This window comes from Ambystoma mexicanum, chromosome 2p (assembly GCF_040938575.1).
Source record: "Ambystoma mexicanum isolate Mex_15411 chromosome 2p, UKY_AmexF1_1, whole genome shotgun sequence".
Taxonomy (NCBI): Eukaryota; Metazoa; Chordata; class Amphibia; order Caudata; family Ambystomatidae; genus Ambystoma; species Ambystoma mexicanum.
This window is the reverse complement of record NC_090923.1, coordinates 1282444179-1282469095: the sequence shown is the minus strand read 5'-3', so window position 1 is coordinate 1282469095 and position 24917 is coordinate 1282444179. Positions and strand designations below refer to the sequence as shown.

The 24917-nt window shown below is 50.3% G+C and overlaps 1 protein-coding gene across 1 annotated transcript in view; it reads right to left on the bottom strand.

Annotated features, from left to right (window-relative positions):
- Nucleotides 1-1995: 1995 nt before the first annotated feature.
- The window catches only part of GSPT1 (G1 to S phase transition 1), a 647462-nt gene continuing 624540 nt past the window's right edge, over nt 1996-24917 (bottom strand). The window contains exon 15 of the mRNA XM_069645596.1: nt 1996-2485. Within this exon, the coding sequence (XP_069501697.1) occupies nt 2433-2485 (53 nt within the window). The 3' untranslated portion in view covers nt 1996-2432. The remainder of the gene's footprint in view (nt 2486-24917) is intronic.

The following is a 24917-nucleotide window of genomic DNA, read 5'->3' as shown; positions in this document are numbered from 1 at the left end:
TGGGAGGTGTTTGGCGGTGTAGGTGGTTGTGCCTTGGATTTCGACGCAACCGGGGCTTTAAGTGGCATCAGCGCGCTCTTCGGAGGCAGCTCGACGACCTTGTGGCTTTGATGCTGGCGCCCCTAGTTACAGATTGCCCGGACGCATGCCACAGTTGTGGGGAGGGCTGCCGATAATGAAATCGGCAAGTGCCGCTGAGGAATCCAACGTACCCATTGGTGCCTTGGTCCGCTTTGACTGAACTGCTGAGGCGGTACTGTAGGTTGTGTGCCCAGTGGACCGAGCAGCGGGTGCGTCCCCGTCACCGGGATGTACATTCCCCATAGCAGGGCTAGAGCCGTGCCTAGCGGGACTGTGGACGGACGTCGTGGAGCGCAAGTGATCCGATGTAAGGTCAATGGCATCCGAAGTGGAGCCTTGGTCATTACTTCGGTCACTCATCACACACTGCGGCTGCAGTGGCGGGGGAAGCTACCTTCGGCCTGCCACATAGCGTAGGCTGTCCACCGTTTCGTTTGACGGTGCTTAATGGTCTTAGGATGTAGGAGCTGGCAGTACTTACAGGACTCCTCGTCGTGATTGAGGGGAAGATAGCCATTTCACCACTGGTGCTGGTCTTTCCATGGGAATTTTCCCTTACAGGAAGGGCAAAATTTTAAATGGCATCCGGTCCATTGCTCAGGAATATTAAAGCGACGCCAAAATCATAGTGACAAAGAGGGGAGAAGGAAAGACATTCTTGAAAAGAATAGAAATCCCCAGATCCCACTCTCCCTACTGTATAGGCCGGCCAGAAGGCCCGGCCACGCCGACCGAAGCACTAGCCGTCAAACTCTGTTCTTTTGCTGTCTTCGGCAGCGGTTAGAATCAATCGATGAAGAGGGGACGATATATAAACATGACCGAGGTCGGGAAATATAACAATATTGCAATTAGGTAAGAGCTCTGCATAAGGCGACCAGCAAGCTGGGCAGAAAAAAACAATCTGAGCAACTTCGACGCGTCAGGGATTTTGGGTACACTACACGTCACATTAGGGATAGTGTTACAGGCACGCCCATGTCGACATCCCCTTTCGATCCTCGAAAGACCAGATGCAATACTCTGCGGTTAACACTAGATCACTGACTATGCACAGCATGTGATTCTAAGTAGATTAACAAGCATCAGAAGTATTGATATAGCGTCATTGAGATTTACCGGAAACCTCAAGCAAGTTTATCTCATACAAATGAAATATTGTATAGATTTGTTTTTTTCTATCTGAGAATACTTCCCCTCCATATTATCATTAAAACTATTTTCATGTGGCATGGTTCAAAGACCATGCACAATTTAAACTGCCCTTTCAAATGTACAGCCATTTTAAAAACATTTCAGAGTTTTATTATCTTTATATGTAAGCAAGAGAAGTGCAGCACAGTCAATTTTGCTAGCACGGAACAAGCACATGAATAACAAATGTAGACAGCATCTGAAGCTTCCATACTTACCAAAACACTGATAAATGTTTTCATGGTATGCATTGTTGGCCAAATGTTCACATTAAGCTAATTAAATCAAAAGGCAAACTGCTTTCAAACATATGTCTAGCTATTAGACAAGTTCAGTATAAATAGACATGCGTGGTTAGAGAGAGAGACACACACACACACACACTGATGTTCGCAAAAAACAAACAAGTTTCAATTATTTTTTGCTATGAACAGATGTAAAGCCATCAAAGTCCAACCAAGTTTGCATATTCTACAATAACTGAGAAAAAGCTAGTTTATTAAATAAAACTTGAAGGTCTAATTTCTGCAAACTTCCCAAAGTTTGCACGTCTACAGTCTAAATTTCCACAGGCGTGTGCATGTATGTTCTTCTGTGTGCGTCAGCCTATGCAAACGAGCAGTTTAGAAAAATTTGAGTCATATTTAACAGACTACTTGTAGTTAAAAAGCTAATGCAACAAGGGTACATCCAGTTTTAAAAATAAACATCCAAAGGCAATTTAAATACCAAAAAAGGTTTCAAATTGAATCTTTTATTAACATGGTAGTTTCTCTTTGTAACGTGCACAGACATTTGTACACTGCAAATGGTCTGCCTGTTAATACATCTTAATATGTATGCGAAGGGAAAAAAATGACACAAAATAATCCTTTCGATTTTCATTATTGTAGGCAATTATGTCCACATCACTTACAAAGCTATTGCCAAATCTTTCCAAGGATGAGGAATTTGGGGTAATGAAATGTTTGGGGTAGTTCAACAGTGGCATAGCAGAGCTCTCAATATGAGAAAGCTGACAAATGTGGACCTTTGCTGTGAAATTTGTCTCTGCAAAATATGGGGAAAAGTTCATCAATGGGAAGAAAATAAAAAGGCGGCGTGAAGTAGGCTTCTGTAGAAATCTCCACAGTTTTGTGCAGGGTCATGAAACATTCTTAGTCTTTCTCCGGAACCAGTTTCAGGACCTTTCCAATTGCAATGGTTCTACCTAAAGCAATAAAATCATGTTTAAGTGATTACCCTTAATATGCATTATTCAAGTTGAATTATTCATATTACACATTTTAAAAAAAGACAATTGCGTCTCACTTAAAATCATAAGAATTAAAACCACCTCTAGGTGCATTATTAGAAATAATATGTACAAACACTTAAATTGTGTTAACATGCAAAAAAGCAATTGAATGCAGTCTGATGTACATCATACTTGAAAGGGAGGTAATCTGGTAGTGTGTTGAGGAGCCATATCCATCAGACTAATTCTACAGGTAAATAATGTGAAAAAGTACAATGTGTATATTCCCATTCACAGCAACAATTTCTTACAATGGATGCACTTTGCGTGATCGAAGTCCATCTGACCAAGAAGTCACGTTAAAATGCCTGGAAGTAACAGCAAACAGTTACTTACCTGCTGTAATTTTCTAATGGATGAGCATCACCTACAACAGATTGCCCATCTTTAAAGATGTCTTATCAGGGGCAGTCTTGATTTTTTTTAAATATTGTGATTTGGTTTTAATTACACCTTACACACATCAAAAGATCAATACAATTAAGTTCAATATACCAAACAATTCATAAAACAGAATTTACCATACACATCAATATATGCCAAATATTTAAGAAAACAAGATAAAAATAATAAGGCTACTCACCGTAGTGACCACTTTATTCCTAGTCCATAGTCCCCTCTCCTCCATACTTATGGGACATTCCTCCGTCCTGTGGGACGGGACCGGAGCACTTTGTAAAAAGCATCACATTTTTCAAAAATGTGTCCTTCCTCTTTTTACGTGGGGTACCGCACATGGCCGTAACCCTGCCCTCCTTAGCTCCGCCCAGCGCATCACCCATCAGTCCTTTTCTATCGCCTTTAAGCAATAAAAGAGGAATCTTATTAAAGGGGATGGCGGGCGGGCACATGGAGGAAAGGGGACTATGGACTAGGAGTAAGGTGTTGAGTAACCTTATCATACTCCTACGTCCCGTCCCCTTTCCTCCATACTTATGGGAGATTCCCAAGCACTCCTCACAGGAATTACGGTTGGATGGAAAACTCCTTACTGAAAAAGGTTTTTAAGCACAGCCTGGCCAAACTGAGCAGACCTCGAGCTCTGATCCAAACAGTAGTGTTTACAAAAAAGTCGATGGAGAGGACAAGGTAGCCGCTTTCGCAATGGTCTCCCAGGGGACATACAGCTGCCTTGTCCCGTACCAGATGTGCATGAACCCCTTTTTGAGGTTAAAGACCATGAACAGCTTAAGACTCCATAACACAGGCAGCGATCCATCTGGAAATCGTCGCCTTGGAGGCGCGTTTACCCTGTGTATTATCGAAGATCACCAAGAGTTGAGAACTCCTAAATTCAGATGTTCTGTCCAATTGAAAGCTCTTCTAACGTCCAGGCAATGCAAAACCCTCTCAGCCTCTGAGGCTGGGTTTGGAAAGAAGACAGGCAAGGAGATTGACTGATTCAGATGAAAATCAGAGACTCATTTTGGAAGGAAAGAAGGATTCGTCCCCAGGACAACCTTATCCTTATGAAAAACCAGAAAGGGATGCTCCACCGACAAGGCCTGGAGCACACTCGCACGTCTTGCCTAAGTCACAGCGACCAAAAATGACACTTTCCACGAAAGGTGCTTAAGGTCTACAGTAGTCATTGGCTCAAAGGGCTTATGGCACAAGGCCGTAAGGACCACGTTCAGATCCCACGTCGGATGCGGTTTGTGAACAGGAGGGTAAAGACGCATGAGACCCGCAAAGTGCCTTTTAACCACTGGGTTTGACAGTGAAAAAGAGCACTGATCCGTGGATAGGTATGTGGCAACAGCCGAAAGAGAAGTCCTGCATGTCAAGACATGGATGCCAGACTCTGCTAGACGAGACAAAGGACAGCACAGTGTCAATCGTAGCCCCCCTGGGGTCCAGCTGTCTGGCTAAACACCAGTGGCTGAACCAAAGCCATTTGCTCATGTATTGAGATCTCGTCAAGGGCTTCCTGGCTGCCTGAATAATGTGCATGTTATCAGAAGACAGGTTGAGATGCTCTAAAGATCTGAACTCAGGCACCATGCCGCCAAGCTGAACAATTGTGGGGAGGGGTGGCACAGCTGGCGATCTCTCTGGTGAAGCAGGTCGGGAACCAACGGAAGCCTGATCGGTGCACACACCGACAGATGTTGAAGCTCTGAAAACCAGAACCTGGCCGGCCACCATGGAGCTGAGCAGAAGAGAACAGTTCACTGTGTTCCTCAGTTTGCAAATCGTCTGATGAATCCGAGGCAGAGGCGGAAAAGCATAGGCCCTCATATTGTGCCAGGGAATCTCGAGAGCATTCCCCAGAGAGGAGGCTCACAGTTCCATTTCTGTTGGCCGACGTTGCAAAGAGGTCCACTTCTGGAGTGCCCCAACACTGGAAGATTTGTAAGAGGACCTCCCACTTTCAATTCCCACTCGTAGCTGACCATCGTTTGTCGGCTGAGGGCATCTGCAGTAACATTAAGCTGGCCCGGGATGTGTACTGCCACTAGCAGATGCCATGCTGCGCCGCCCATTCCCAAATCTGAATCGCAAGATCCACAAGAGGAGGGAACTTGGTACCCCCCCCCCCCGGCTTGTTGATGTAAAACATGGACACCACATTGTCCGTGCAACACGGACCACTTGGTTGACAATGACCGGCCTGAACGCCTTGAGCGCCAGGAAGATCGCCAGGAGCTCCAGATGATTTATATGAAGGAGCTTGTCTTGGGGCGACTAGTGATCGGAAACTTGAAGGTCCAACGTTGCACCCCACCCCAGAAGGGAAGAGTCTGTTGTGATTGTCACCAGCGGAGCAGGGTCCTCCAAAGCTACGCCAACCGATAGATTGCCGAAAGACGACCACCACAAAAGGTCCGCCCTCATGAAAGCTGGAATCGATATAATTTTGGAGTCCGGATCCACAGCTTGACGGCAAGAGCTCTGAAGAGCCATCTGCGTCCGCCTCATCTTGAGCCGAGCAAGAGGAAGAGCCAATACACACGAGGCCATGAGGCCCAGAAGCCTCTGGAACCACCAGGCCGACATGCTCCCCCGTCTGCGCAAAGACCTGACAACTGGCCACCAGATCCGCTATTCTGTCCCTGGTCAGGTACACTCTGCAGTCGATCGTGTTCCAATACATACCCAGGAAAATCAGGTCCTTAAGAGACCGTCATGGAGGATTTCCGCCAGTTCACTGACAGCCCCAGGTGGAACAGGAGCTGGAGGAGAGACTGAAGGTTGCTCAAGGCTTTTAAAGGACAAGGACTATGCAGCAGCCAATCGTCCAAATATGGATACACGTGGATACCCTGAAGCCGAAAATAAGCTGCAATAACCGACATCTTCGTAAAGACACGCAGTGCCGAGCTGAAGCCAGAAGGGAGCACTCGGTACTGGAAGTGCTCCTCCCTCACGAAAACCATAGGTACCTTCGATGTGGATTCAAGATCAGGATATGTATATACGCATCCTGGAGGTCCACCACGCGGAGCCAATCGCCCTTCTGCAAAGGGGACTTTATTTGGCAGGGCGTGATCATCTTGAATTTCTCTTGGGGTAGACAGAGATTGAACTGGGAAAGGTCTAGGATGGTGCGCAGGCCAGCCTGGTTGGGTTTGGGCACTGCAAACAGCCGGGAATAGAAGCCCTGCCCTCGCTCCCCTAGGGGAACAGGTTCCACCACCCTGAAATCCAGTAACTTCTGAATCCCGGCTCTGAGGGAGGGCGACCCTGACTGCTGGAAGGGAGGATTGATGGGTGGGGTAGGGGGAGGGATAAGCGGAAGCCCGTCTGAGCGACTGACGAGACCCACCGGTCCTCGGTGATGGTCTGCCACGCCTCCCAATGAGACGCAATGCGTCCTCCCACTGTGGTCTCGTGCGAGCACAGAGAAACTTCATTTTACTGGTCTTTCTGTGGCGGCGCCATCTGAACCTGAAGAGGAGGCTGAGGAATGGGAGAAAACCCGGCTCCGTTGCTGCCTTCAGTGGAAATTTCCCGATGGGGTATCAACCCTACGGGACTTTCGGTCTAAAAAACCCCTGAAACCAGAGGAAGGCAGAGGCTGCGAGGACGTCCTCTGTACCCTGAAAGGCGGTTTCACCAGGACCGACAAAGACTTGGCAGTCTGAGTGCTATCCTTAGTTATGGTCAGTTCAACGTCAGTTGTGGAATGAAAAAGCTCATTGCCATGAAAGGGCAGGTCCAAAACCTTATCCTGCACCCTCAGAGAACTTGGTGGCGTGCAGCCAAGGATGACGAGAGGTGTCCACACCAAGCATGAGACCCCTGGCCGAGGTGTCGACATGATGCGCCGCGCCCTCCAGCATGTCCTGCGCCAGGACCTTAGCATCTGGCAATCCCGCTCTGAAATCCACTAGCTTTTCAGCGGGAATAAATTCCTCAAATTCCAACAGACCTTTCCACATTTTCATATTCGCCTCCGCCAACACCAGTTACGCGTTCGCTTGACTTAACTGCAGGGCCGAATTAGCGAAAATCCTCCTTCCCAAGGAGTCAAGAAACTTGTCCTCTTTGCCCAGAACGTCTGTAGCCGGTGCGGAAGACGATGCAGCAGGTCTGGATTGTAAAGTGGCAGCAGCCACTACCGTGGAGGAGGGGGGGCGGACACAAGCCTAAAGCCACCTCTTCCGAAGAATGGAGCCTATAATGCGCGTCAATCATCTTATTGACAAACAGTCCAGAGTATGGTTTTTCCCAAACTTTACAGACCTCGTCCAAAACGTCCTACTGCAAGAACATGCCAGTATGCCCCAAAGGAGACAAGGTGAACGCCCCCGAAAGCACGCCCTCCTGCGGAGCGGGTGCTTCGGGTACTGGAACATCCAACAAACATGTCCAGCACCCGGTCCTGAAAGGCTCCGAGAGCGGGCCTGGTCATCGTTGTCCTGATCCTCTTGCGCTTCCAATAGATCCGGATCAGGCTTAGTTGCATCAGGCACCACTACAGACTTGTCCATATGGGGACAAGGGAGGAAGAGTCGGGGGAGGTCCAGCCGGTAAAGGCAGCGCCGGTGGTACCACAGGTGCCGCAGCTGGGGCTGTCCGGCGCAGGCGGGCATATCTGCCTAAACAAGCCTCGAAAATACTCCTTCATGGGGTCGGAATGCATAAGTCTTTGAAACTTGCCGAAAAAGACGTCCTGCGCCGATGATTTAGGCGCGACTGGAGGAGGCCTCTCATGAGCGGAGTAATTCCAGGGACGCAAGGGAGAGGGTCGCCAAGAGGGCCCTTCTCCACTGGAGTCCACATAAATCAAGGGCGCTGATGCCGCAGGAAGCGAGACATTGTGCGGTAGGGGCATCCGAGTGTTTTGCAGTCAAACTGGACGAAAAGTAGGTGCACAAGGAAATCTATGTTCACCTGAAAACCCACACCTAGGGCCGATGGCTTAGTTGTAAGGGAGGTATCCAAAATGGCCGCCGTAGTCTTGGCAGGAGCGGCCGCCATTTTGTCAGCACCCGAGGAGAACAGCAACACGTGTTGAAGTGAGACAGGGGTCTCCACAGGTGGGTCAGGGGTCTTCATTTTAGCCTTGATACAAGGAACCTCGGCCTAACTGGTACTACGAGGGCTAGAATGTTTTTGAGACATTCTATTAGCCAGAGAAGCCTTCAAGGGAAGGACCTCGGCACCTCCGGTAACGGATGAATTACGGTCCAAGACCTCACTCCGTCCCCCGGCTGGAGTGCTCTAAAAAGTAAACTCCTCACATTTCTTCTTTTCTTCGATGAAGGTAAGAAAATGCAATGGGGGAGCGCGCTGTACACCTCCTCCCACCGCTCCAAACGATGTTGAAGTGCCCGCACCGAAAGGGAGTCGCAGTAAAAGCACAAGTCCCACCGGTGGTCTGGACCCAAGCACTCTAAACAAAGAGGATGGGGATCCGCCCTAGCGAAGTGTCGCTGACAAGAAGAACAAGTAGGAAAATATAACAAACGGCATAGACGGACTTGCGACTGCTAAGCCAGAGCAGGAGAGGACGAAACTGGAAGGAAAAAATCTTCTGAAAATTCAAGTGCGTCCAGTCCCGATCGAGCGGAGAAAAGGACTGATGGGCGATGCGCTGGGTGGAGCTAAGGAGGGTGGGGTTACGGCCGCATGCGGTACCCCGCTTAAGAAGAGAGGAAGGACACATTTTTGAAAAATGTGATGCTTTTTACAAAGTGCTCCGGTCCCGTCCCACAGGACGGAGGAACGTCCCATAAGTATGGAGGAAAGGGGACGGGACATAGGATTAAGAAACTTGTGTGTTCCTCACATTGTCATCACTGTCCTATGTTTCATAAATTAAAGCAATTATAAGACCCTGCCTAGCCATAGGTTGAAGACCTTACATAACTAACTGAGTTTAGCCAATATTAAAGAAATCTTATTGCCAGCACAAATACTGGACCATAATTGAGCACATGCAGTTGGCTCACTCAAATAAAAAGTTTTGTATATTGTTAGAGGAGTTTTCCTAAAGTCCATTTGAGGTAAGACTTCATAAAACTATCCCTTGGCAAAAAGGTCCCCAACTCTTAGTATATAATCTTGGTAAAATGACAGAGCAGCCAGGCTTATTCTAGGAGGAAGATGTGAGCTGTAGGTAAGTACACTGAACCCAGTAAGTACAATAGTCCAAATTAACTCTTACACAGTAAATGTTATAATAGAAATATGACAATGCATTACTTACCGTAAAAGCATTTCTGATGATTGTATCTGCTTAGATTCACATGCTGTTCATAGTCCGACATCCAGTGGTCACTGCGGAGTATTGCATTTTGTTTTTCGTAGTCGAAAAGGGGACGTCCACAAGACGTGTCTGTAACACTACCCCTATAGTGACGTGCAGTGTACCCACAATCCCTCACGCGTCGATGTCCCTCTGTTTGTATTTTTTCTGCCCTGAGGGAGCCTATTAGACGTGAGTGAGTACAGAAAAGAGATATAGAAGAAAGTCTATGTTCCTTCCATCCGAGCGGGGAGGAAGGGTGGGCGCATGTGAATCTAAGCAGATACAACCACCAGAAATGCTTTTACAGTAAGTAATGCATTGTCTTCTGATGTTTGTTAATCTGCTTAGAATCACATGCTGTGCATAGACTAGCGAGCAGTACCCGGAGTTAGAGGTGGGTTGTGAGAAGGAACAGTAGATAAAAGATGTCTTAATACTGCTTGTCCTACCGGGGAATCAGATCTAGAGTGGGCATCTAGACAGTAGTGTTTTGTAAAGGTGTGAACAGAACTCCAGGTTGCCGCTTTGCAAATGGACTCAAGAGGGACATTTGCAATGAAAGCCCCGGTGCCTCGAGTGGAGTGTGCTCTTGGCTTGAAGGGTAGTTCTCTATTAGCAAGAGTGTAACAGAGTGATGCATTGTACAATCCACCTAGAAATAGTGGATTTCGAAACTGCATCTTCTTCTCTTCCTGCTGCCACCGAGACAAAGAACTGATTGGTCTTTCTCAATGGTCTAGTACTTTTAATATAAAACATCACTGCTCTACGAACATCCAGTGTATGAAGGCTCGGCTCTTCTCACCTATGTTTGAGGGATTTTGAAAGAACGTTGGTAGTTCTATAGACTGGTTGACATGGAATTTAGAGATACATTTTGGTGCAAACCTAGGATGTGTGCGTAGAACCACCTTATCCTTGTGAACTGTAACAAATGGGTCTAGTACAGAGAGCGCTTGTAGTTCACTTACTCTCCTAATGGAGGTGATAGCTATTAGAAAAGCAGTCTTAAGAGTGAGGTCTTTAAGTGTTGCTTTGTGCATGGGTTCAAAGGGAGACCCCCATGAGCCTGGTTAGTACCACATTTAGGTTCCATCCGGCAGCGGGGTTAGCTATGGGAGGGTGGATCCTCTTCACTCCTTCCATGAATGCTTTAATAACTGGGACTTTCCACCATGACACTAAGTTGGGAAGTGGTGTATGTGGAAAGTGCAGCTAAATGGACTTTAATAGAGTTAAACACCAAGCCTGAGTCTAGTAGGTGAGTCAGGTACACAACAATTTGTGTGGGAGAGCATCAACTGGGTTGATGCTCCTTCCCCTACACCAGATGACAAATCTTTTCCATTTGCTAGAATAACAGTGACGAGTGTTAGGCTTTCTAGCCTCCCTGAGAATGTCCATGCATCTCCGCGGGAGTTGTAAATATCCAATTCTATGATCTCAGGAGCCAGGCTGCTAAATTCATGGTCTGAGGGCATGGATGTAGTGTCCTGCCCTTGTCCTGTGACAGCATGTTGTACGGGCAGGGAAGTTTCACTGGAGGAGATAGGGACATCTCCATCGAGTGAGCGAACCGAAGCTGTCTGGCCCACATAGGGGCCACCAGTATCATGGTAACTTGTTCTTGGTGCATCTTGTGCACTATCTTGTTGAGAAGGAGAGTTGGGGGAAAAAGCGTAAACAAATTTCCCTGACCATGGTATCGATAGACCGTTCCCCTTGGATTGGTTCTGGGGGTACCTGGAGGCGTAATCTTGGCATTGCGAGTTCTCCAGAGTTGCCAACAGATCTATTTCTGGGAATCCCCATTGTGTGAAGACATCGAAGACGATGTCTTCGTGTAACCGCCATTCGTACTCTGAGGGCAGAGGGAAGTCTCTGCTGAGTTCGTCTGCTAGCAGATTGAGTTCCCCTGGTACATGTTGTGACAGTAGGAACATGTGTTTGAGAGCCCACTTCCAGATGTTCTGGGACAGCTTGGACAGTCCTGGAGAGTGAGTGCCCCCCTGCTTGTTGAGGTAGTACATAGCTGTGGTGCTGTCCGTGAGGACCATCACTGTCTTCCCTTGCAGGTGTGCCTGGAAGGCTTTCAGTGCCTTGAACATAGCTAGTAGCTCCAGTAAGTTTATGTGCTTGGATGCTACACTCGGAGTCCAGACTCTGTGAGCAGTCTGATGGGATAGGTGAGGCCCCCCATCCTGTGAGGGATGCATCTGTGTTTAGAGTGGCTTCCACTGCGGGGGTGGCGAATAGTTTCCCTATTGCCAGGTTTTCCTTCGACCACCACCGTAGCGAGAGAACCAAGGCCTGCGAGACCACCACTAGATCGTCCCATTGTCCGCTGGCCTGACACCTCTGGCTGTTGAGCCACTCTTGCATTGGGCGCATGCGCAGGCGCGCGTGAGGTACCAAATAAATACATGATGCCATCATTCCTAGTAAGCGCATTGCTTTGCGTACCGTCACCTTTCGACCGGCCACATACTGAGGGATTTGAAACAGCATGTTTTGGACCCTCTCGTTGGAGGGGAAGACGAGGCTGTCCTTTGTTCGAATTAGAGCACCTAGGAATTGTTTGATCAGGCTGGGGTCTAAGCTGGACTTCTCGTTGATGGAGAAGCCCAGTTGAAACAAAAGGTCTACAGTCTTTTGGGTATTTGAGAAGCATGCTTCATAAGAATCCCCTGTTATGAGCCAATCGTCAAGGTAAGGGTATACTGGGATGGACAACCTGCGCAGGTGGGCCGCTGCCACTGCCAGTACCGTTGTGAATACTCGGCGCTGATGCTATGCCGAAGGGTAGCACTCTGAACTGGCAGTGTTTGCCCTCTATAATGAACCTGAGGTATTTCCTGTGCGCTGGCAACATTAAAATATGAACGTATGCATCTTTCATGTCCAATGTGGTCATGTAATCTCCCTGTGAAAGCAGGGGGGGATTACCTCCTGTAGAGTCACCATACGAAACGTTTGAGGTTTTACAAATTTGTTCGCTGGGCGCAAATCTAGTACAGGGCGCATGGTTAAGTCCTTTTTGGGTACAAGGAAGTACACAGAATAAATACCTTCCGTTACCTGGGATAGAGGCACAACCTCTATAGCTCCTTTTTCTAGTAGTTGGTCCACTTCTTGAAGAAGGATGGCGAGGTGTTCTGGCGACATGCGTCGTCCCCTTGGGGGTCTGTACGTAGGGGAACTGTTGAATTCTATTCAGTAGCCGCGGGCTATGGTTGATAGTACCCAGCGGTCTGATGTTATACCTTCCCATGCTGGAAGAAAGGATGTTAACTGGCCCCCGACCGGTGAAGCATGGGAGGGGACCCGAATCTTTGAGTCATTTGGGGTTGGTGGCGGCTTGGGAACCTCTTGGGGTGGGACCCCGACCTCTTCCCTTGCCACGACGTTGTCCTCTTTGGTTTTATTGTCCACTGATGCCTTGGTTAGAGGACCAGTTACCTGCAGAGTATTGCTGCTGCTGTTGCTGCTAGCGTTGGCCTCGAAAAAAAACATTTGTTGCCATAACCAAGTTTGTTGGGAGGCCTTGAAATTTAATCTAGTGTCTCGATTGTGTCAAATTCCTTCTTTGCGGTCTCTAGTGCCTCATCCAACTCCTTACCAAAGAGGTTTGCATCTTCTATAGGTTTGTTAATAAGAGCTGCTTGTGTCTCAGGTTTGAGTAGGATTCCTTGGACTAGGGAACGCCCAGCCGTCTCTGCAGCATCCGGAGTATTTTCAATGATGCTTTGGTTGACTAAGGTCCCTTCAGTCACTGTGGCTAGAAGGCGAGTACGTAGGGGTTCCGGTACCTCCTCAATGTCCTTATGTAGTTTGCTCCATTGTGCATCTGCGTAACTTGCCAGCAAAGAGTTGTTGTTGGCAATTCTTGCGGAAAAGGCAGCTGAGGCTGTAATCCTTTCCTAGGGCATACGATTTTTTACCCTCTTCATCTGGTGGTGCCTCGCTAGTTGACAACGGGACCCCTGCTTTCTTCCTGGTATTTGTCACCACTAAGGAGTCTGGTACAGAGTGGCCCCTGATGTATAACGGGTCCGATGGAGAAGGACAAAATAATTTTTCCATCCTCGGGTTGACCCCTCTGATCAACGCGTGAGTAGATAGTGAAGGAATAATTTGTCTCTTTACTGAGGCGAGGAGGGGAATAGTTTGGCTGACAGGGGGTTTCTCCTTAATGATCTTTTCTACAAAGTCGATGTCAGGAGAAGTTTCCCCGGTCTCGATCTCGAAATGCGCTGCTGCCTTGCGTAGGAGTGCATTAAAGGTAGGTTGATCGACTATAGGAGATGTATTCCTAATAGGCGAGTCTTTGGGTGGGGACAGGTTTATGGCTTCAGGGTCTGAAAACGCTGATGGGGACTGCCAGGGCTGTGAAGCGCCTTCTTCGGGTCCTCTCCGAAGCCCCCCTCACCCATATCCGGGTTGTGTTCAAAACCTTCCTCCTCTAGGTTTTGTTCCCCTTCATTGCCCAAGAATTTGTCATCATCCTGAAAGTGGGGGTCCTCTCCAGTGAGGTCATATAGATCTACATCCTCTTGGGGGGGGGGAGGGGATCAAACAGCCTGGGGTACTTGGCCCTGGGATCCTCCTGAGGTCCCTCTCTTGATTTCTTGGGTGTTGGAAGGTTCTGAGTCTCCATAAACCTCTCCATTTTGTCCATACAGAACTGGAGTCTTTCTAGGGTTTCTTGAGGTACCCCGGAGCGGTCAGGGGGAGAAAAGGGAGGGCCTTCCGTTAGAAAACGCTTCGACCTATCCCATAACGTCGAAGAGAAGTTTCCCTCGCCTTCTGAAAAGCCTTCTGGTAGGCTAGGAGTCCCTCTTGACAGAGCGGGCAGTTCCTGCCTTCCTTCTGACCTTTTCGGCGTTTCCCGGGCCTTATGAGCGGTAACCAACATCTCTTTCGCCGTCCGTCTCTGGCTATCAGTGGAAATAATCCTCGCCAGGCTCTCGACAAGTAAACTGTCTGTCGAGGGTACCTCCGGCGTCGACGTTACAGGCGTCGCTTGCTCTACGCTGACTGGCGCTCTCTGCCGGTGCGCGTCGTCTGGCGGTTTAGTGATAGCGCTCTTATCTGGGGGTAGTCGTCGCTAGTCGCGTTTGCGAGGGGGGCTTTAGACTTACAGTCTGAGGAGCCCGCCGGTAGGACCTGCGTCTCCATTGGCGCTAATGCTCTCTTCGGCTTCGAGGAAGAGCCGTGGGTTGTGTGTTTATGGGAGTGTTTTCTGTGTGCGTCCTTGTCGCCGGGGTATTCATCCCCATAAGCAGAGCGTGAGCCGAGCTTGTCGGGGCCGGGGCCGGACGACGAGGAACATGAACGCTCCTTAGAGAGGTCTACGACTTCCGAAACGGACGTCGGGTTGTCACATTCCTCGTCACTTTCGGCGGCGGGTGATGAATCGGACCTAGACATGGCGTAGGCTGCCCACCTCTTGACCCTACGGTCTTTCAAAGTCTTCGGCTTAAGGAGCTGACAGGCCGTACAGCCGTCTTCTTTGTGGTCGAGGGGCAAGCAACTGTTACACCGTTTAGGCTTGTCTTCCATGTAAATTTGCCTTTGCAACGCGGGCAAAACCTAAAGGGTGTCCTCTCCATAGCTGAGGAACAGATTGCATGTGACAATAACCCCGAAGGAAAGGGAGGGGGAAAGGGAAAGGCATTCTCAAAGAGAAACAATAAATGTCCCACGACCCCACTCTCCCTACTGTATTTGGCCGTCGAGACCAGGCCACGTGTTCGGTGAACGCCGAACAACCTCCTCCGTCGAAGGCACCGCCGTTGGTGATCTTGATCGGCAGTGAACAGCTTTACAGCTACGATGTCGAAGGAGGGATGTAAGTAATAATATAAGTTAAGCGCGACCAAAAGTCGAATAAAGTTTTTTGCAATGTCTCTCGAGGAGCTCAGCGTTTAGGTGACCAATATCTGGGCGGAAAAAAACAATCTGAGGAACCTCGACGCATGAGGTATTGTGGGTACACTGCACGTCACTATAGGGATAGTGTTACAGACACGCCTTGTTGACGTCCCCTTTTCGACTACGAAAAACAAAATGCAATACTCTGCAGTGACCACTGGATGTCGGACTATGCACAGCATGGGATTCTAAGCAGATTAACAAACATCAGAAACATTTATTCTTATTTACACAAGGACGGTAGATAAATACTTAATTCACTAACCAACATACAGGAATTCTTAATACTTTTTAAAGGCGACAACTTCAATAGTAGTTGCTTGCGGCTACAATTGTTACAGCGTTTGACACTAATGACAGTTCTACCGTATCATTGGTACTACCGCACACTCGCGTCACTTAACAGTTAGACAGCAATTGTATTTAGCAGCAAAACCAAATCAGATAGTCTTTTTGTAGGAAAAAGGTTGGTGATACACAGAGCAGCAATGTTCTAGAGACACTGTTCCCATCTTCGAACGTGTTTAAAGTCCAATCCCTAACTATATGAAAAAGTCAATGTAGGAGTGCAGCCAAAGTCTTATGAAGCAGCAGGATCAGCAAAGCTCCTCAGGATACTTTCAGTCACTAAAATAACATGCTTAAGAATATAACCCAAGTTAGGGGGACCCTGCAAAAAAGACTCCCTAAAGGGACACAAGCTGGCATGGAGGAAATTAAAAATATTCTTAAGCAGGGCAAATACTTTCAGATAAGAGAAGAGTCATTCAATTCAATAGGCTAAGCCAAAGTCAATAGGCAAACGTCTTTGTATAGGTTGCAGCACTTCAGGTGAGTAAAGGGAAAAGTCTTTGCACAAGTTCTTAGGAGTCTTCGATAAAAAGAAGAACCAAATGTAGGGCCACAAGCTGATTAGACTTGTGAGTTGCAGAAGTTGCAAGCACTTCCACAGTAAGAGGTAAGTTCCCTTAGGCTAGTTTTATAGTACCTTAGTAAAGAAGAAAAAGATGCAGCTGAAGACTTCTGTTCCCATACAGCTCTACAGATCTCACTGCTCCTGTGCCTCAGTCGTGGGGACAAGAGGGAGGACGTCAGGGGACTCCTGCACTGTGTTGGCACTGTTAAAGCCGGCAACCGGCAAACTTTACTTTCAGTAGCTGTTTCCCGTTCAGCTCCTTGCGGTACAGCAAATGGCTATAAGCGCGGTTCCTGGCTGTGAAGGTGGACTTTCCTCACATCGGAGGTCCCACACTCAATTGATGGTAGTCAGGCTTGGTCAGTCCTGCTTCGTGGGAGTCGAGGAGATTCCAAAAGCTTTCGGCCAGTTTACAAGCAACGCACACAATCCCTGGCTCTACAGTGTCCTGCAGCACTCTGAGGAAATGCAACCAACTCCGAGATTGGGTGTCCAGGTGGCTTACTTGGGAGTTGATTGGTCCCACCAACTCAAAGGGAGAAGTCATCCTTGCAGCGCTCCTCTGTCGATGCGAACCTGGCGATTCGGACCGGCATCAGGGCTTCACCGGGCAAACCAACAGCCTAGGAGTTGCAGCAGCCGTCCAGTGGTCGACTCTTCCTTCCAAGCCAAGATACACACCTTTTATTCAGTTCTCTCCCATTCATTCCAGCCTAGCTGCCACTCACCCAGCAGGGTGGCTGTCCTTGCCAGACAGTCAGCCAGCCAGCCAATCGTCACAGAGTGCATTTGGGTCTCCTAGGAGACTAAGCACAGGGAGTTTCGGGCACCTCCCTCACTTCCAGCCTACCCCAGACACTCTGGAGCCAGAGGCGGGTTTCACTCCTGAAGCCCGCCAAAGGCAAATGAACAAAGAGACCAAACCTGGTTTGGCGCGCAGAGAAAAACTCGAGAAGGACCTTTCCACAAAGAAATGGCGAAAAAAGAAGACCAGGGACCATTTTAACGAAGACAGCTCAGCGCCATTTTGAAAAACATGGCTCCCACGATTTAAAGTTACCGGAGCTGTGAACAGTTTGCAGTCGGGGTAAATCATGGTAGTTCATTGCAAAACCACTGCCACCAGCCATTCCGAGAGGAAAGAGTAACATAAATGCTACATGAGTAACTAGACACAAGGGATACTAAGTAACCCCTCCAGCACTCTATTGTAAGTAGGCTGTGCTAGGTCTAGAATTTTACAAGACTAAGTGAAGTCAATGTCACTCCACTCTTCTGGGAAAAAGTAGTTGATCCCAGAGAAGGTATTTAAACCTTGGGAAGTCTGAAAGACTTGCCTGTGCCACTGCAATGAAGGTGCTTTGGGACACAATTGGAAAAGATGATGCCTATGGAGTTGGTTAGACTCCATAACCAGATGAAACACACAGAAAACACATTGAAAAGTTCAAAGTCCCAAGGTTTAGCAAAAGAGCTGGAGGGATCTAAGGTGGGAGGAATTGGCACATTTCTCAGAATTTTCCCCAACACTGGGCTTCAGGGCTTCAGCCTACCAAAGGCAAACTACACAAAGGACTAAAACCTGATGCAAACAACAGAGTAAAAGCCCAGAAGAAACTATCAAGAAATGACAACAAAAAGAAGATGGGGGCCATTTTGGGAAAACTGTCACCCTTAGGTGCAGTACTGCAGCGGAGGTATCAGCCAGCAGATACGTCCCTAGGTAGTAAAAAAGAAACCACTGCCACCAGCCATCTAAGTGAGTTAGTCTAACAAAATGTTACACGAGGAATGGGTTAATGGAATTACTAAGTAACCCCACCAGCACTCCACATAGCGTGGTGCGTGCTGGACCCATAAAGTAAGGTAAGTAAGACAGATGTCATCTTACTATTCTTGGGAACAATTGGTCACCCAAGAAAATGTATTTAAACATTAAGAGAAGTGCAAGGGACTTCTCAGTGGCACTGCACAGAAGGTGCTGTGTGACAATGCAAAGCAGATGCCTATGGAGTTTATCAGACTCCATTAAACAGTAAGGAACATAGACAATCATAGTCAGGAAAACACATGAGTGACTGAGAAAAAGGCTCCACTCAATCAGGAGTAAAAGTTCAAAAGCCCTGAGTCCAGCAAACAAGCTGGGGCTCTCTAAGGTTAAATGGAATTGAAACAGAAATGAAAATTCTACCCAACATAAAATAAGCAATTTCTTCTTATAACAGATACCCCTTTCCACAGTTTACTCAGCTTGAAAAGATGAAAACCATAGATCATAGGAAGTATTGTATTTTGTTATTTATATAGCGCTCTTTCCCCACTTGTGTGGCCTCAATGCGCTTTTTTCCTCGGCTGAACGCCCTTGGTGACCTTAGTCCATGTGGTTGGAAAGTTCTAGGGGATTTAGTTTAGGAGATGCATGTGTGCATGTTGCCGTTCTATGACTTGGGTGGCTGCCAAGGCGCAACGAGGCAGCTCAAGAGAGGTCAGACACATGGGTGGGTTTTGCTAAGGGTTAGAGATAGATTGTTATTGTTGAGAGAATCTATGTGAGGCTAGCTATACCAAATTCCATTGTAAGCTAGTGGCAGAGGTGTTGAGGTACGTCAGGTGTTTCAGTCTGGACGGCTGTGCGTGCACTAGACCGGATGTGCTTAGCCGTAGGCGTATTCTTTCGTGCATGGATGCTTGGCCGTGCCTGCAGCCTGTGTCCATGCTGGTGGTACGAGATATATGTACCGTAGGCTGCGATGTTGCTCAGCTGGGGCAATATATGTATGGGTCTATACCAGAGGGCCTAGCTTTCATACTGTAGTAGGTATGGAACAAGTTACTTACCTGTAACTGTTGTTCTCCAGCATGGGTCTGGCATGGATTCAAATGCTCATGAATATTCCCCGTAGTCAGGCTGGGAATCCTCGGTAAAGAAAAAAATCAGTATCAGTTTCGTTTCTGATCTGTCTTTCTTAGTAGTAACCAATCACTGGTCTCTGGGTCATACTGCCCCCAGCCAATGACTGCCCTCTCCCTAAGCCCCGCCCCTGGCAGCCATCCTCAGATTTGGTAGCACGAAAAGTGGCAGTATGACCAAGTGAAGAGCCGCAGAGGGGAAGGAGGGAGGGTTTGCATGTGAATCCATGCCAGACCCATACTGGAGAACAACAGTTACAGGTAAGTAACTTGTTCCTTCTCAAGCATGGTGTCTGGCATGGATTCACATGAATATAAGAATACACAGCAGTACACACATGCACAACCACGGGAGGTGGCAAGGCTCAACATTAAGCATTACATAAAACTCAACATTAAGCATCACTAACCTCCTCACCAGGCTCACCTTAAGCGAACAGGTTGCGCAGCACTGCCTGACCGACTCTGGACTCCTCCCTGGAATCCCGGTTGACGCAGTAGAATCTTGTGAAGGTGTGCGTCGACCTCCACGTAGCAGCCCTGCAGATGTCCAGCAGGGGCACACCAGACCAGAACGCCGTGGTAGCAGCGATCGCACTGGTCGTATGGGCTCTCGGATGGCCGGGCAACGGTCGGTTTGCCAACCGATGACAGTGCATGATGCAGCCGGAGAGCCACCTGGAAATGGAAGCCTTCGAGAGAGCCTTCCCTTGGTTCACAGGCCCAAAGTTCACTAACAGCTGTGATGTCTTCTGAAAACTCTTTGTTCGGTCCACGTAGAACTTCAGCGCTCTAGCTACATCCAGCGAGTGCAAAGTCCTCTCGGCCGGCGCCGAAGACGACGGGAAAAAGACGGGCAACACCAAGGGCTCGTTGAGATGGAAGTCCGACGGCACCTTGGGCATGAATGAGGGGTGTGTCCTCAGTACCACCCTCGTCTCGTGGAAAGTCAAGTATGGAGGCTTGCAGGAAAGGGCCTGAATCTCTCCCACGCGTCGTGCAGAGGTGATGGCCACAAGGAACGCTGTCTTCCACGACAGGAACTTCAATGGAGCCGAATGCAAGGGCTCGAATGGTGGGCCCATGAGCCTGGTCAGCATCACGTTGAGCTCCCACGCCGGGGCTGGAGCCTTCACCGGCGGGAACGATTGGAACAGTCCTTTCATAAACTCCTTCACCAGGCGATGAGACCACAGGGACGACCGTCCTGCAGTTCTGGTGCATCGTGTGAGCTAATCCAGCTTTGGCCAGCGACAGTAAGTACGGTAGCACTTTTCGGGGGTATGTAATCAGTAGAGGGTTAATCTGCGGTGCACGGCACCAGACAGAGAACCTCTTCCACTTGTGCCCGTAGCACTTGAGAGTTGAGAACGCCCTGGCCTTTGCAAGAACCTCTCTGCAGACAGCCGGGATATCGTACCCTCCAAACTCTATTGCTGCAGGAGCCAGGCCTGCAAGTTCAGCGACTCCGGGTCGTGATGAAGACTGGCGCCTCCTTCTCTGGAGAGGAGATCTGCGTCCGTCGACAGTTTGACTGGTGGGGACGCTAAGTCCAGAAGGTCCGGGAACCATATCTGTCTCGGCCACCTCTGTGTGACGAGGATCATCCTGCACCGGGACCTCTTGAGTTGGTTGATGAGCCTGAGCAGCAACGGCAGGAATGCGTACAGGAACAGGCCGTCCCAGGGGAACGAGAAAGCATCACCCATGCTCCTCGGCTGGGGGAACTTGCTGGAGAACCTCTGGCACTTGGAGTTCGTCCCCGTCGCGAACAGGTCGATTTGGGGTTTGCCCAATCGCCGGAAGAGTTGATCCACTTGATCCTGGCGTAGTTCCCACTCGTGGCACAAGTGCAGCTCCCTGCTGAGTGAGTCAGCGATGGTGTTTTTTATCCCTGCTAGATAAAAGGGCACCAGAAACATCGCCTGGGCAACGTCCCAGTACCACAGATCCTGGGCTTCCTTGGACAGGGCTGAGGATCTGGTTCCGCCCCGCTTCCGGATGTAGAACATCGTGGTAGTGTTGTCGGTGAAGATCCTCACCACCTTGCCCTTGAGAGACGGGAGGAATGATTTGAGGGCCCAGAAGACTGCTCGGAGCTCCAGTACGTTGATGTGGAGCGGCTTCTCCTCCGGGAGCCACAGGCCTCTTGCGTGAAGATCTCTGGTGTGCGCTCCCCACCCCTCCAGGGAGGCATCCGTCGTCACCGTCACCTGGTATGCTGGGGTCTGAAAGTCTGTGCCCGCGGCGAGATGCGCGCGGGTGCCCCACCATCGAATTGCTTGGCGGAATACTTCGTTGAGGGAGATCTTGTCCTCGAAGCTGCCCATCGCTTGCCTCCAAGAACTCCTGCAGAGGACGCATCCGAAGCCTGCACAGGCGCACTAGATAGATGCAAGAGGACATCATCCCGAGAAGGGACTTGATGGACCTCACTCTGGCCACGTCCGCGGCCAGCAGACGCTGTACCTTGCCCAGGATGGCCTGCGTTCTTTCCTCCGACGGCGAGGCCAACTGCGCTACTGTATCGAGCTTGGCTCCCAGAAACAGCGCGACCTGCGACAGAACCAAGTGGGATTTGGAAAGTTTGGGAATCCCAGGTCCGTGAGCAGCCGGACGGTCTTTGCTGTGTGTTCGACGACGAGTTCCCTTGTCCCTGCTCGTATGAGCCAGTCGTCCAGGTAGGGGTAGACGTGGATCCCCTGCAGGCGCAGCCGCGCCACCACTGGTGCTAGGCACTTGGTGAACACCCTGGGCGCCAACTTCAATCCGAATGGGAGGGCCTTGAACTGGTAGTGCCGCCCTTGGACTACGAACCTGAGAAACTTTCGGTGTCCTTTTAGGACAGGGATGTGAAAGTATGTGTCATCCAGATCCAACGACGATAGGAAGTCGCATTCCTCCAACTGGCCCAGCACGTGCTGGAGGGTGACCTTCTGGAACTTCTGTGCCTTGATGTATTTGTTTAGGCGACGCAAGTCCAGGATGGGACACCAACCTCCTGTCTTCTTTGACGAGGAAGTATCTTGAGTATACTCCGGAGCCCCGGAGCCTCTTTGGGACGAGCTCGATGGCTCCTTTCTTAAGCATCGCCCTTACCTCTAACTGCAGTTGAGGGATGTGGTTTTCCTTCCTGGCCATGGGTGGAATTCGGGGGCACTTTAGAAATTCCAGAGTGTGCCCGTGGGCCAGGGCATCCAGCACCCAACGGTCGGTGGAGCCGGCTGACGAATTTTGTCAGCCAGCCAGCCTCCCACTGCGGTGCTTCGGTGGGGGCCCGATGCTACGGCCGGTTCAGTCTTGCTTGGAAGCAGCCTTGCCGCCTTGGCCTCCCTGGCGACGACGGCTAGATCCACCTGACTTGCCTCGTCCCCTGTGGGCTTCTTGCGATGAGGAGCGGGCCACCTGACGGTAGGTCGAGGAGCCGCCGCCGAATCCTTTGGAGGCACCTTGCTTGCCTCCGGAGTTCCGAAAGGGCGGCCGCCGTTGCTGGAGAACTCCCAAGGCCTGAGAGCTGTCTCCGTGTCGGTCTTGATGGCCTGCAGCGACTCATCCACAGTCTTTCCAAACCGATTGTTCCCGTCGAAGGGCATGTCCAAAACCTTGGCTTGCACGTCCTGGCGGAAATCGGTCGCCTTGAGCCACCCCCGCCGTCGAAGGCAAACGCTGTTGCCCAACTGGCGGAAACTGGTGTCGGCAATGTCCGTGGCCACAGTTATTGCGTGGTCCGACGCCACCTCCCCCTCCTGTAGGATCGCCAGGGCCTCTGCCCTCTTGTCGTCCGGGAGGAAGTCCAACAGGGGGGTGATTTTGTACCACAATTCCCTGTCGTAGCGGGCCACAATCGCTAGGGCGTTGGCCGCCTTAATCGTCGTCGCCGCCGACGACGACGAGATGACCCGTCGTCCCACGGCGTCCAGCTTCTTCCCCTCGCCGGCCGGTGGGGAAGTTGAGGATGAAGCCGATGCCCCCCCGCTTTCTTCTTGGCCGCTGCTGAGATGACCGAATCCGGGGTCGGCTGCACCCTAACGCACAACGGGGCGGTGTCAGGGACCCGGTACTTCTTCTCGTACCAGTCCCTCTTGGCAGGTGTCGTGGGTGGGTTCTTGAGGAGGGCAAGTCCCTCGTCCCAGATGTCATCCAGCAACGGCACCGCGAGGACCATCTTCCTCTTGGCCTCGCGCCGTTGGTAGAGGAAGCCTTCCTTCTCCTCAGGGCAGAGCTGAAAAAGCTTGAATGCCCTGGCAATCATGGCGTGGAAGGAGCCAATCTCATTGGCCGGGGACGCCCGAGGAATCGGAGACGGGAGGCCAGTCCCATCGTCACCGCCGTCGTCATCCGTCCCCGTCATGGCCGTGTCCGTTCCCGTGTCGTCCCCCGGGATCAGGGAAGGCGACAAAGGCTGAGAAGGCCGTGAGGGCTGAAGGGGCACTGGATGAATTCTCCTCCTCTTGTTCGGAGGGCTTCCTGACGGACCCGGTACAGCTGTCGAGGGTAGGGGCAGTCTCATCCTTATCTCCGTGCATAAGGCTTGGATTGCCTTCAAAATGGCCGCCGAGTTGTCCTGAGGCTCAGGTTGCGACAGGCATGCTGAGAGCGACGGTTGTTCCTCCACGGGAACCTCGTTGTCGTTGCCACCCTCGCTCTCGTCGTCCCCCTCCTCGGGATTACTCACGTGGGGCTGGGCCTCTTCCAAATTCTCGGCCAGTTCCTCCTCGGACGTTGTGTCAGTGACGGTCACTGCCCCCCCCTCTTTTTCCACCATGGTCTTCACGGGGGTTTTCTCGATGGGCTTAAGAGGATTCCCTCCGCAGAGGCAGGGAAACTCTGGGCCCCAAGGTCGCCTCCACTGGGATAGCCTCCACAGGCTTCGCCAGGGCTGCAGCGACTCCCTCGATAGAGGCTTTAGCCGGGTGAATTAAGGCCTTCACCTCCTTGGGCGCGCTTGAGGCCTTCACCTTAGGGGGAGGGTCACTGCCTCGCTCCCAGTCAGCCGGTTCCTCAGAGATCGACCAGGGCCTCTCCAGAAGCTTAGCAGGGTTCTCGGATTTTCTCTTCCCCGAGCCAGAGCGTTGGCTCGCGGTTGATGGCGTCTGTGAAGGTGCGCCCTGCCTGGCAGCCAAGGAGCCCGACCGTTCAGCGCTCCCGGTGCCTGCGGACTCGCGGTGCTTTGCCTTCTGTTGAGCCCCTGTCCCCGGGGCACCCTCACAGGACTTAGAAGACCACTCGGACGACTTCTCACCTGCTGGGCTCTTGCCTTCCAGCCAGTTGGAGAGACGGGTCCGGCGATCCCTCATCGTCCGATCCGACATGTTAAAGCAAAACGCACAGTCCTTCTCCACGTGCGTTTTGTCCTCGTGGAGGCAGTAAATGCATTTCGAATGCTCGTCCTCCTTGAACACATTTTGCAGATTGTATCCCGGGCAGATTCTGAACAGCTTGCCGGGAGTCGAGCTTCCCTTCTCCTGGGCGTAGATGAATCCGAAACGGGTCCTCGTTAATCGGAAGTAGAAACAGTGGAGCTTGAGGCTCGATTAAACCGAAAAACCTCTTTGAAAAAGCGCAAAACGCAGTAAAAGCTCGAGAGCTATAGTACGAGGACTCCCAACACTTGAGCGTGTGGTAAAAATCTGAGGATGGCTGCCAGGGGCGGGGCTTAGGGAGAGGGCAGTCATTGGCTGGGGGCAGTATGACCCAGAGACCAGTGATTGGTTACTACTAAGAAAGACAGATCAGAAACTAAACTGATACTGATTTTTTTCTTTACCGAGGATTCCCAGCGCGACGACTGGGAATATTCATGAGCATGTGAATCCATGCCAGACCCCATGCTGGAGAATTACTGATATTAAGCCAAAATGGAGGCCACACAGAGATTGAGAGTC